Source organism: Pinus tabuliformis, chromosome Q (genome assembly GCF_031772625.1).
Source record: "Pinus tabuliformis cultivar Carrire ecotype Pingquan chromosome Q, CPIR1, whole genome shotgun sequence".
Classification (NCBI taxonomy): Eukaryota; Viridiplantae; Streptophyta; class Pinopsida; order Pinales; family Pinaceae; genus Pinus; species Pinus tabuliformis.
The window spans coordinates 505,113,454-505,126,746 of NC_142296.1; the positions used below are offsets into that span (position 1 = coordinate 505,113,454).

Genomic DNA, 13,293 nt, shown 5'->3' on the forward strand with positions numbered 1-13,293 from the left:
ATTGTCAATTTTTTGCTTATTCTTTCGCTGTTGTCAATGACATTGCAAACTACATTATAATGTGTACATTATCCTCAAGAAGGTTGTCACAATTGTCTGCCTCAAGCCAACTGCTATGACATGGCCTTACATTTTCAATAATCACTGCATTATTATCCAACTCACAAAATTTGTGATCTGTTGTACTCACATTGTTACCAGCATTATCGATATAGCCCACAGTCAATGATACAGAGCCAGTGCATGAATGCACTGTTTCTAACTCAACTTTCAGTGAATTCAACTTGGGAAGATTAGGCTTTTGTTCCCTTCTACCAACATTCAAATTTGTTATGTTAGATTCATTGAGATCTCTGCATCAATAGTAACTTCCTTACTAATTTCTTTTGTACAATTTCATGTTGGATATATTTTTCGCATTTAAATGGATTCCATCAGAATCCCTTTCTGTTTCCAAAACAGAAGGTTCGACTTGAAGCAATGATGCATAATCATGGCAATGCTACAATTAAAAAAAAAAACTGTAAGGGATCATTACAGCAGGTAATTTTTCCTCTAACCAGCTCCTCAATTGGGCATGCAAGTCTTTCCATTGTCCGCATTCAAGTGGCCATGGACTTTTCTTTCTCATTAAAACCAGACATAAAAAACCGATCGGTTCCTTTTATGGCAATGTAAGGTATGATATGGATGATGTCCTCTTTACCAAGATGAAAAGAAACTGCAACATCTACTACATCAAAATGTATTCCATCTCTTCAATTGCAACTCGTTGTCCATCAATTTTCACGGTAGGGTCCTGTCGTTCAACAAATACATAATTGCCATCATTAAGATTTCTTGCAAAGCCACCAGTTCTAAAGCACATTGTGCCTTTGCCTTCATAATCTGAAAGGATGCTGTGAAATCGGCAATTTGCATTCAATTTGACAAATTTTGAAGCATCATCTGAAGCACCATTCGAATATTTCACTGCAAGCAATCAACCCCCAACCCAAATTTCTACTCAAGTCATTACCTTGTCATTCGCTGGGGCTACTGGACTCATGAATGTTAGAATCAGCAATTTCAGTATCGGGTTCCTCAACATTTGAATCATAACGATTACCATTTTATCATGACCTTGTATGAACAAGCTTAGATGGATAAAAAAAGAAATTTCAGAGCTACGGTATTTATAGAACAGATTTAGCATACCTATGATATTTTAAAACAGACTCAGTAAAATTGTTTTATGCTATTTGCTCAATACTATGTATTTTTTCCTTATGGATTTTGGAATGTACACCTAAAGTTTCTTTACAAAACATGCCATGATATCATGTTCATTTCCTATTATATTTACATATTCCTGCTGAATAGAAGAACCTGCCATAGCATTTCTTTTGTTCTACCCTTCTTTTATCTGGACTCTGGAATAGACATCTGCTCAGTCACCATAAACCATTCTAATCTCTGATAAGTAGCCTAGTTCTTTCGGTTTTGGTTTATCAATAATATAACCATATCCTTGAGCAAAAGAAGCAAGATTTACTAGTAGGCTTTGGTAATCATACAGTCATATAATTGCTTATTTACACATTTGAGTCAACTAAGTTAAAGTTTGTCAGACCTTTGATTTCTTGGAAGGTAAAATCATAACTTTATTTCAAGAGGATATAGTAGTTGCCACCCCAAAAGGCCATCGACTACCCATATAAAGAACAAAAGGCTACTAGTAAAGGATAGCAAAACTTGTCCTCCATAGACTACCCTATGATCAAATGGCAACATACATATTCGAACGATCAAATGGCAACCCACATATTCAAATAAGGGACTGTGCCCTTAAAACCTAGAACAGATTTTGAAGCCTTTACAAAAACCTCCCAATAGTTCTGAAATAAATGCATAAATAGACCCTGTCTTGATAGTAACAAGTGTCGACTTCAAGTCTTCCACATTATCATCAGAAATGATAACAATCATATCCTGAAAAAACAGAGCAGCCAGTGTAAAAAGTAAAACTAGAGATCATCAGGGGCATTGACCTCCTTGTCTTCCTCTACTAGCAGAGAGCCAATGGAACCAGCAACAGCCTGTTTAGAGAGAGTATGCTTCAGCATTGACCTCCTAATGTGGTTGCCTTTAAGAATTAACGTGTAGTGATGACAGTCCGTTCAAGCAAAGGCCTCAGTGATGAGTTTTGCAACCTGTAATTCCCTTTCAACCATGCAACAAGTTTAAAGTCCTCAAATACTTGGAGTCTGCCTATGCCGTTTACTGAAGCCCGCTTCAGAAGATTGAAAATAACTTGTAGTTCTGCAAAGATGTTTGTTCCTCTACCCATTCTGATTTCGACAGTAAGAAAGATCATCAGAAATGAAAAGAACTCCACCAGCCCCACATGGCACAAGGATTCCCTGGCTGGCTCCATCAAACAAACCGGAGCAAAGGATTTGTCAATTACAGGTGGTTCCATTGAAGTTGCAGGGTTCAAGTTTGGGTTTTGCTTGAAATCTTCATAAATGAAGTTTGCGTTTTGCTTGAAAGTTTTCACTTCTTTCCATGGGAGTAGTCTACGCAGGCACACTGTAAGCAGTAGTTACGCAGATGAAAATACATTTGACAGACAATGAGATTCAAGCATAGAGCAAGAACATAGATTCTTTCACCATGGGTCTACTTTAATGTAGTCAACCTCAATCGCGGCTTCACTTTCCCTGTATTTGAGCCCAGATTTTGCAATTTCTTTGGTCGCCACACCACTGCTCGACCAGGTAAGTATCATTTGCTTCCACTACCAAAAACAACTAGACTACCATATCACTAGAGGATTGGGTTCGATTAATGAACCTGCCTGTTTGTCGCCTGGGTGGTGGAGCTGCAGAGTCCGGGAGTGCCGGGTCGAATTGGCCAGGGAGCGGCCCGGGGTTATTTCCGAATTCGAATTGGGAAGGTGCATTAACTCCCGGCGGCAAGACCGCGATGGACTCCGTAATTCCGGTCAGACGTCGACTTTAATGCGGAGGGTGGCGGAGCTGGCGGAGCTCGTGGAGGGTGGCGGAGGAATTGCTGGCAACCAGAGTCGGAGGTTTTTCTGAGCGACAAAGCAAACCAAACAATTCCTCCGCCTTGGTAGACTACTCCTTTTATTAAACATTCTGAGCACATCCTTCAAAACAACTAACTGCAAATAAACACTCAGGAGCTTGGTACCGACAAAGATGTCTGGTTCCAGTCCAATTATGAAAAGGCATGGAGTTGGCTGAATAAATTGATGTTTGTGCAGGGCTACAAGAGAAAAGCATGTGGAAACCAAAATAGGTAAACCAGCTTCAAATGGAGGACTTACCGTCTTGAGTACCAATTATGAAAAGGCATGGAGTTGGCTGAATAAATTGATGTTTGTGCAGGGCTACAAGAGAAAAGCATGTGGAAACCAAAATAGGTAAACCAGCTTCAAATGGAGGACTTACCGTCTTGATAAAAATACTCATGGAGTATAAAGGTGAGGAGGAAATAGGGAGAGCACATAGGTTAAGGGGAAGTCCTTCCTCACCATTTCTCTCCTCTAATTCTATTTTTTTATTTTTATTTTTTTCTCACATTTGTTTCATTTAATCTTTACATTTGTCTATGTTTTACATGGTTTCATAAATTGGCAAATTACCATTACATGTACTAAACATTACATTTATTTATTCATTCATATCTATATTCAATCAATTAATGAGAATATGGATTTAAGTAATGAAGAATCATACAAATTATATAAATTAAAAATTATGTTTTATTCTCTAATAAAAATAGATAAACCAATACAAATATAATCAATATTTTTCTCAATCTCTGTCCGCAGTTATACTCACTTTACAACAATAATTCACAACAATAATCATCAAGACGTTAAACCTCAGTCCACAGTTATACTCACAACAATAATCATCAAGGCATTAAACCTCAGTGCATAGTTATACTCAATACAACAATAATAGTCCACCGTTATACTCACTTTACAACAATAATAATCAAAATATCAAAGCTCAACATGCCAGTAGCAAAAATGTAGTTATACTCACTTTACAACAATAATTCACAACAATAATCATCAAGACATAAACCTCAGTCCACAGTTATACTCACAACAATAATTTACAACAATAATCATCAAGAAATTAAACCTCAGTCCATAATTATACTCAATACAACAATAATAGTCCATGGTTATACTCACTTTACAACAATAATAATCCAAATATCAAAGCTCAACATGTCACTAGCAAAAATGCAATTACACTCACTTTACAACAATAATTCACAACAATAATCATCGGAGACATTAAACCTCTGTCCACAGTGATACTCACAACAATAATTTACAACAATAATCATCAAGACATTAAACCTCAGTCCATAGTTATACTCAATATAACAATAATGGTCCACAGTTATACTCACTTTACAACAACAATTATCAAAATATCAAAGCTCAACATGTCACTACCAAAAATTTGAACTTGGATGGAGAGGGAGGATAATAATAGTTCTTCAACACCACTAGAGATAATCCCAATTGACTTCTTTTCAAGGAATATATTTTAATATATTGAAATTTTGCTTATCTCTCTCTAAGTAGTCCCTTGTAATCAAATTTTCAATACTTTCTTTAAATACTTTTGCATTTATCTCGAACATCCCTCCATGTTGCTCGTTGCATTCGTTCATTAGTTGTTCATAATGCAAAGACTTTTTGCTCTTCATGATGCGGACTATTAAGGCACAAATTTCGTGATATCTGTTCATATCAACATTCTCAATGACCTTTTTCTTCTCTTTTTTATCTTCGGTTGGGAGTAGGATCTTAATCTTCTCTTTTCTATTTGTAAAACTGTAATTGATTGCAAAAGTATCGCTGCGAGATATTTCTTTTGTATCAGGCTCCTTGAGCAAAATTTTATACTTGGCAAATACAATAGAATGTAGCAGCCTCACAAGATCCTCATCTCTCAAATCCAGTCCAGCTTTGATGTCTAAATAACTCAACTTTTGGGAGCTGTTAAACAATAACAATAAAATTGCATAGTAAGGTGTTACTACCATTTCTATTTGCTCAGCTTGAAACTTGCCAATGACATTACAGGTCCCTGTGGAATATAGCCATGTAAGCTGTCGATGTTGAGTGTATGTAGAATAAAACTCTTTGAATGTGTTCACACATTTAATCATTTCCAAGGGCAACCTAGGTTCAGAAGATTTGAAAGGGGGCCAAAATGTGAAATTCAATACTCTGACATCCAAGTTTATTCCAGGATGGATATTTGGATTATTAGTCACGTATGCCTTGAAGCTAGCTTGGTTCACCTCTTCTTGTAACATATCATTAACCATACTCTCCATCTTTGATGTCAATTGATTACCAATTTGCTGCTTTAGTTTGAACAACATGCTCAGCTCATGAGCATTATCTGTACTTTTATCATACAGTAGTCGACCAGCTAACTTTGTTCTATATAATTCCCCAAAGAGATCTTTATCATTCACATATTTCAGAAATTTAGTGACATTCTCTAGAATACCCTCAATCTCATCGGATCTTAATCTTTTACTACTGCCACCCTTTCTAAGTACCATGTCACAGAGCATGGCCAGGAATTCTTCACTGGTGTTTCCTGCCACTCTTTTATTACGGATTTCTACGAATGTTTCATTTAAAGCTCTATGCAAAAGAGCATTGTGACGAAAGACATGGATAATGTCCTCCACAAACTTGTCACGCAATTCCAAAACTGCATTTACAAATGCAACTTCTTCTTGCATGCCACCTGTATCCCTTCTCCCTGCCTTATCAGTTATAGCATCCAGATCCCTCATAACTAGTGGAGTGCAGTCTCTAATTACATGCTCTTTGAAAGCATTTACCATTGTTTCCAGACCTTCAGGTACTCTACAAAACAGACTATAAAGCTTTGAAAGATCATGTTTGTTGTCACTCCTAAGAAGGGCACAACAACAAGGACCCAGATTTTCAAGAAGTTGGGTCTTGTAACCTGAAAGGAGTTCATTTGGTACCATCTCCAACAACTTCTCCCTACTCCTGTGCAAATAATGGGCAGCTATTTCCTCCTCACGTTGCATACATTCCCCAGCCTTCAACAGATAATCCATACATGAATTCTGCCCTAAACTCCATGAACCAGCTCTCTGAACATAGAAATCTGCAGTATCTTCCAACAAGGGCACTTCAATTTCATTCGCATATACATCCATTCCAATATCTGCAAAAATACCCAAAACTCCTTCCAATAAAGTGCGATCGACCTGCAATCCCCGGCGGTCTTCACGAATCAGAGTAATCACTGCATCCCTTACATGGATGCGCATTTCACCGAACACAAACTTCCGAAAATACTTCTCTGCAACTTCTGAAACTGAACGCTTTATTTTCTCTCTTCTCAAAAGCATCCTTTCCGAAAAACTGAACATGGTTGATAGGATTGGGACCATCTCCTTGTGAATTCTCCAACGTCTGACAAACTCTCTCATCATGGCCTCGCCATGCTTTTCCCTTAAAGCTGGCAAAACCCTTGAATTGAAGTAAATTAGAAGTGACTGCTTGTATCTCTTGTATATTTGCTTCAAATTGTTGATTCGTTTTGCCCAACCACTTCGGCAAGCATGATTATACTGAGTCGTATAAACAAGCATGTAATCGTCTACGGACCAGAATTTTCTCTTTCCCAGACTTCCTTCCTCCAGGGTGCTTATTAACTTCTGCATAATGTTATTTAAAACATCCCACGCTTGTTCGACGCTCCACTTCTTCGAATCCATAGAAAAATTTTCCATATCAGCTCTGGTCCATTTCTTCGACCCCATAGCTCGTAAGACTGCTGTGTTTTCGTTGCCCAAACAAAATAAAATTCCGTATTATTTGTTTACCCAAAATATTCCAACAGATATGGAGATTTCATGTTTCACTCAACAATGGTATTTATAGAGTGGGTAGGGAGACGGGACCGTTTGTTTGGTTGATTGCAATGATCGGTTTGGAATTCTTTGGGTAAATATTTGAATATTAGGTGTGAAATTTATTATTTATCATTTTTATTTTATAAAGAATGGGGTAAATGTTTGAATATTAGGTGTGAAATTTATTATTTATCATTTTATTTTATTTTATTTTATAATGAATAGGGTAAATGTTTGAATATTGGGTGTGAAATTTATTATTTATCAATTTTGTTTTATAAAAAATGTGTATATGTATTTTTTAATGTGAAATTTTTTACTTTTAATTTTTAATAATAAATTTAATTCATTATTTTTTTAAGTCATTTTTTATAACAAATTCAATTAATTATTATTAGTTTTTAGTGTTACTCTACAATCCATAACTTTAGACTTCAGATCTTTATTCTTAAGTTTTTAATTATTACTTTTTAATCTTAAATATTTAGTCATTGAAAATTGTTTTAAAGATTTTTTTTAGGTACTTCTTTGTGTTTATTTTGGGTCTTTACTCATCATTTCTAGCAATCATATGGGGTGGTATTTTGGTAAATTTTATAACAATACTCTTTTGTATTTATCTCTTGGTCTTTACCTACACTCTACACCCAGTATGGGAGTAGATCTCACATAAAAATGTAAATGTAAACATGCTTTTAACATTTAACATTTATAATCTAATGCCAACCCTATAATTCTAATTATTATTATGTATAAACATAATATAAATTTAAAATATGATTGAGAGATGGAGAGCGCAGGCGTTTTTTCTCTTGCCCTAGGGTTTCAGTTCCCAAATGTTGTAGGTGCTCGCTGGTTCACACCATCCTGGAGGTGCGGCCATGGATCTAAACGCAGGGAGGTATATGCGGGGAAAAGAAATGGGTCTCTGCTCTTTTGCAGCCATGAGAAAGATGGGATGGTACCCGCGGCTCAGGACCGACTTCCCGCGGAGGTTATCACTTGGGCCCCCTGTAGACATGCCAGGAGTAAGTACAGTGCGAGACACTGCCCATTAAACTGTGTGCCATGGCAAAAAGGGTCGGCGATGTGGAGAAAAAGGGTTGGGTTCCTCGGCACATTGGCCCCTCAGCTTGAGATTGTTTTGGCCGCCATTGCTATTTGGTCGTCCAACTGCGCGATGGCAAGATGGATAAATCTCGCCTTTACCACTTTAGGCCACCGGCTCTTTTTACTCCACGTCTTTGCCTGCAGACTCCTACCCCTGGCAACTACCGCTCTCTTCCACATGCAGCAACAGTATTGCGAGGATCTGGAGCTGGCTCTTCAGGCCCGCAATCTCAATGTTTGAACCTCGATTTCCTCATTCAGGCAACCCAGATCTTATTCATCTCCAACAAGCGAGTTTTCATATTCAAATAATTCTTCTGACAGGCAAAACCCTGCTCCTTAGGGTCCAGCCGTCTTTCACAGTGCGCCATCTCTCAAAGATTCTCGAACAAAGGTTGGGGATCCCTTCCTCCGTTCTGCGGCTCCTCTTTGTTGGTAAGCAGCTTGATAACAATCTGCCTCTTTCCTTTTATAATATTGAAAGAAATGCCAGAGTGATCCTATCACTTCAACTAAGGGGAGGTGCAGTCGGGCAATCCTCTGCCTCCAAAGGTTTTTCCTACAAAGATGCAGTACATGCACAGCCTGCCATGAAGTCTGCCCAATCTGCCGAGGCTCCCAAACCTTTCTTGGTGGAAAAAATGGAGGAAACCCCTGCCATTGAAATCACTCATCCATCTTTGGATGATCAATACCAGACATTTGCAGAAACAACCCTCATTTGCAGATTTAATGGACTATGGCCCCGCACTGCTGATCTATACCAGTGGATCCATTCTAATTGGACCAACAATTGCAAAGTCTTCTTCAGCTCGAAAGGCTTCTTTATTGTAGCCTTTGCCCTCAACGAATATTACCAGAAGCCTTAACGGGGGGCCCCTGGTTCTGGGGATCAGCTGGACTTTTCCTCTCCCCCTGGTTCCCAGACTTTGACCCCTCCACTGCGGTCATCTCCAAGCTTCCTATCTGGGTCAAGCTTCCAAATATCCCTGCGCATCTATGGCATTTTGTTGTCTTTCAAGGAATCAAAGACACCCTAGGCCACTTCCTGGCAACAGATACCTCAAGGGGGGAGAAAGGAATATACACCTATGGCAGAATTTGTGCAGAAATAGACATTAGTAAAGGCCTGCCAGATCAGATCATCCTCAAAATCGGGGACTTCCATTGGATGCAAACTTTGGATTATGAGAATACAGCCTTCAGGGGTCACCATTGCCATCAGACATGGCATCTCTAGAAGACATGTGCAACGTTCCTTGACAAAAAGAAGAATATCACTCGCAAATCCAAATCCAAGAGTTGGAAACCTTGTGACAGACCCCCTATGGATGACATAGAATCCTCTAGCTGTAATGAGGATTAAAGTGGACGAGGAGAATTTGGAGCAACTGAAGGACTCGCCCTCAGCCTGTGCCATGGATCCTTTTGCGCCTCTGTTCTTGCAGAAACATTCTCATGGGTCTTCGCCTTCTGATTCAGACAAGGAGTCTCCTCCTTTAGCTCAGATCAGTCTGCAAGTAGTTCTGGTCCAGCCAGATCAAAATGGTTGGGTCAAAGTCAGTAAAAAGAAAGGAAAAAAATGTAGATTGGAAGATTCTGCCCATGCTGGGTAGACTCCCTAGACCAGCTCATTCGTTCTGTTCTCTCTGTTATCTTTTGCTTGTGCCGTGGTTGTTTTTGGGACCGAGGTTCATTTCATATCATTTCCGGCTCCCTTGCTCCTTAGCTTCGCTTATTTGAAAGCTCTGATTGTACCATATGTCTTTTCTTAATAGATTTAGTCTTAATTCAGAAAAAAAATAAAAAAATAAAAAATATAAATATAAATTTAAAATATAAAAAGGTTTAGGAACTGGAAAGGGATTTCCCTTTGGGAAGGCGCAAAAAGAGGTTTCAAAAACCTGTCGAGCAGTGGGAGCGGAGCATGAGGGAAGAATCAAAATTGGCAGAGAAGGACATTTCAGAGGCCAAGCCCATGGAAGGGGTTCAATCCCAGGAGGATGAAGCCTTGCCTCAGGCTGAAGGGGACCCGATCAAAGCAGCCGAAGATCAGAGCGGTGCCAGAAAGACTCCTGTGGGGAATTCTGAGGCCATTGCTAATGTACCATCCGGTAAGCAATCAGACCCTTTAAACTCTGTTGTTTTTCCTGAATCAAATATTGTCCACTCTTCTATGGAGTCTCCTTTGGCTACTAAATGCAAAGATGTCTATACAAACATTGAACAATTAACTGCTGCTATTCCCTCCATCGATCTGAACTGTGAAGTCGTTTCCTTAGAAAACCCGGTCTCAGGTGGTTCCACCCCTGCTCGCACTTATAATCTTAGATCCCTTAGCAAAAAGTCTGATCCCTCCCCTGATTTGGGGGATCCAGTGGGTGGTTTGGGTCCTTCTTCGTCTAGAATCTCTCATAAAAAGGGCAGAGGAAGAAAGTCAGATCTGTCCAAAGCCCAAGTCAAAGCAAAACTTGATGTGGCTGACGGCAAGCAAATGGTGATTCCTGGGGCGCTTAGAGCAGCAAAACCCCCTGAGGCGGTTATAAAATGATCTGTTTATCATGGAACTGCAGGGGTTTAACCAGTAAACCCAAAAAACTGGCATTGAAGGAACTAATCTCTCGCTATAACCCGGATCTGGTCTTTCTTCAAGAAACTCTGGGAAGGGGTGTAGATATTGAACCAGTCCTCAGTTCTTTCCTCCCGGGGTGGTCCTTTGTAGCCCTTGATGCAGAAGGCCACTCGGGTGGCCTTGCCATCGGTTGCAGGGATGGCAGATTGAAAATTTTGAGCCATTGGGGTTTGCCCAATGTGCTGGGCATGGAGGTTTTTTACCCTGATTTCGATTTATCTTTCTTGATAGTAAATGTTTATGGGCCCTGTCAGGCAAGGGTTGCTTTCTGGAACGCGCTCATGTCCAAAGACTTGTTGAAGGGGAAAAATCTGATAATAGGAGGTGATTTAAATTTCTCCTTAGGGTCTGCGGAGACTTGGGGACCCTCGGCCAGAATTGATCCCCTATCAGATTTTTTTGCACAATTACTCCTATCCCACAAGCTGATAGATGTAAACATTATAAAGGCCAAGCCTACTTGGAGGAATAGGAGAACTAGGGAGGAGAGGATAGCAAAAAGGCTGGACCGCTTCCTCATCAGTGACTTGATGGCTTCCAATATTCCAATGTTCAGGCAATGGGTGGGTGAAGGGGGGAATTCTGATCACTTCCCCATCCTCTTAGAACTTTCCAAACCCCCCCCCAAAACCTGCAGCTCCTTTCAAATTCAATGCTTCTTGGCTGCAAGAAGAATCTTTTAACCAGCTGTTCAGGAATACTTGGAGATATACGGGCAGAGACTTTTCTGGAAATAAAGGAGCCCTCTTCATGGAAAACCTTAAAAGACTAAAGAAAGCAACTGTAGAATGGGCATCTGAAAGAAGGAAAAAGCAAAATGAGGTCCTGAATAAAATAGATGATGAGCTCCGAACTCTAGAAGATCCTGAGGCGAATGCATATGCTACGCAGGATTCAAAAGAAAGGATTGTGACTCTTGAGAAATCGAGAGCAAAAATCTTATTGGACAAAGAGGAAGAATGGAGACTTAAGAGTAGGGCAATCTGGTTGAGAGCAGGGGACAAGAACACAAAATTTTTCCACAACTATGCAAAAGGCCGAAAAACTGCAAATACAATCTGGAAGCTAAAGGACCCTGAAGGCAGAGAAGCCTCGTCCTTTGAGGCTTTGTCAAATATGGGGAAGAATCATTTTCAATCTTTGTTCTCAGACCCAGGAGGGGTTTCTTTAGCTGAAATTATTAGAACAACTCAAACTTTTCCTCGCTTTGTGGAGGGAGAGGAGGCTGAAGATCTCTTTCGAGAGGTGACAAAAGAGGAAGTAGAAAGTATTGTAAAGTCTATGGCAAAAGACAAAAGTCCGGGGCCGGATGGCTGGACAGTGGAACTTTTCACTCACTTTTTTGAGCTGATCGGGGAAGAGCTAACGGAAGTGGTGGAGGAATCAAGGAGAAAAGGTGAGGTCTATACCCCTTTCAATGCAACTTTCATTGCTCTCATTCCTAAAAAGGAGGCCCCGGAAACTTTCGAGGACTTCAGGCCAATTTCTCTGTGCAACTGCATATACAAAATTATTGCAAAAACCATTATGGTTCGCCTGAAACTGATCCTCTCAAATTGCATCTCATCGGAACAATTTGGCTTTTTAGACGGTCGTCAAATCCACGAAGCTATAGGGGTGGCACAGGAAACCATTCATAGCATCAGAAATTCAAAATTAAAAGGGGCTGTGCTAAAAATTGACCTGTCAAAAGCTTATGACAGAATCAGCTGGACTTATCTCAGGATGCTGCTGACTCACCTGGGTTTCAAGGTGGAATTCATAAGCTGGATCATGGGGTGTATCTCAAATGCAAGTTTCGCAGTGTTAATAAATGGGGCTGCCTCCCAATTCTTCAGAGGTCAAAGGGGGTTGAGGCAAGGATGTCCCCTTTCTCCCCTGCTCTTTCTCCTAGCTGCTGAGGGTCTCAGCAGACTGATATCCAATGCCAAAAGATCAGGTTTGGTAAAAGGTTTGGAAGTTGCTATAAATTTATTCATCACCCATCTCCTTTTTGTAGATGATATTTTATTATTTACAAATGGGAGTTTAAATGAAATTAAAGAACTTAAAAGTATTCTTGATCTGTTCTTGAAAGCAACAGGCCTTCAAATAAACTCCAGAAAGTCCCAGCTAATTTTGGAGGGTTTCAACAGACAGGAGGAACTCCTGATTTCATCTTACTTACCCTTCGAGGCCTGTAAGATGGAGAATCCTTTCAAATATCTTGGCTTTTGGTTAAAACCTCAAGCGTATAGAAAGCAGGACTGGAACTGGCTGGTGGCAAAAATTGAACAAAGAATTTCCCATTGGAGCTTCAAGTGGTTATCTCGAGCAGGCAGGTTGACCCTGGTGAATTCAGTCCTTCAGGCCATGCCAGTGTTCTGGGCAGCCTTGACATGGATCCCAAAAGGCATCCTTCACAAGATTAAACAACTATGCAGCAGATTCCTTTGGTCAGGGTCAAAGGAGGACTCAGTGCTTCCTTGGGTGGCATGGGACAAAATTGCAAGGCCAAAAGACTGGGGTGGATGGGGCATAAAAAATCTCTTTGATTTCAGCACCTCCTTAGCAGCAAAATCCGGTTGGCGTTTAATCACTTCCGAGAACCTATGGACCAG

At 39.9% G+C, this 13,293-nt stretch overlaps 1 protein-coding gene across 1 annotated transcript; it reads right to left on the reverse strand.

Moving 5' to 3' along the window:
* Window positions 1-49: 49 nt before the first annotated feature.
* On the reverse strand, window positions 50-6,858 carry LOC149220367 (cullin-1-like). Its single transcript, XM_089387064.1, has 4 exons — window positions 4,657-6,858; window positions 1,866-1,971; window positions 738-972; window positions 50-311 (listed from the first exon to the last, which is right to left on the reverse strand). The coding sequence occupies exons 1-4, from the start codon at window positions 6,856-6,858 to the stop codon at window positions 50-52; spliced, it is 2,805 nt and encodes a 934-aa protein (XP_089243190.1).
* Window positions 6,859-13,293: the final 6,435 nt, after the last annotated feature.

What these genes read in the sequence shown, in the direction of transcription:
- LOC149220367 (XM_089387064.1), bottom strand. Translation starts at nt 6,858, where the DNA reads ATGGGGTCGAAGAAATGGACCAGAGCTGATATGGAAAATTTTTCTATG. An exon ending in TGTTCGAGATAAATGCAAAA is followed by an intron (nt 1,972 to 4,656) that starts GTATTTAAAGAA and finishes CTGTTTTTTCAG; the next exon opens with GATATGATTGTTATCATTTC. An exon ending in GAGATGGAATACATTTTGAT is followed by an intron (nt 312 to 737) that starts GTAGTAGATGTT and finishes GAATGTTGGTAG; the next exon opens with AAGGGAACAAAAGCCTAATC.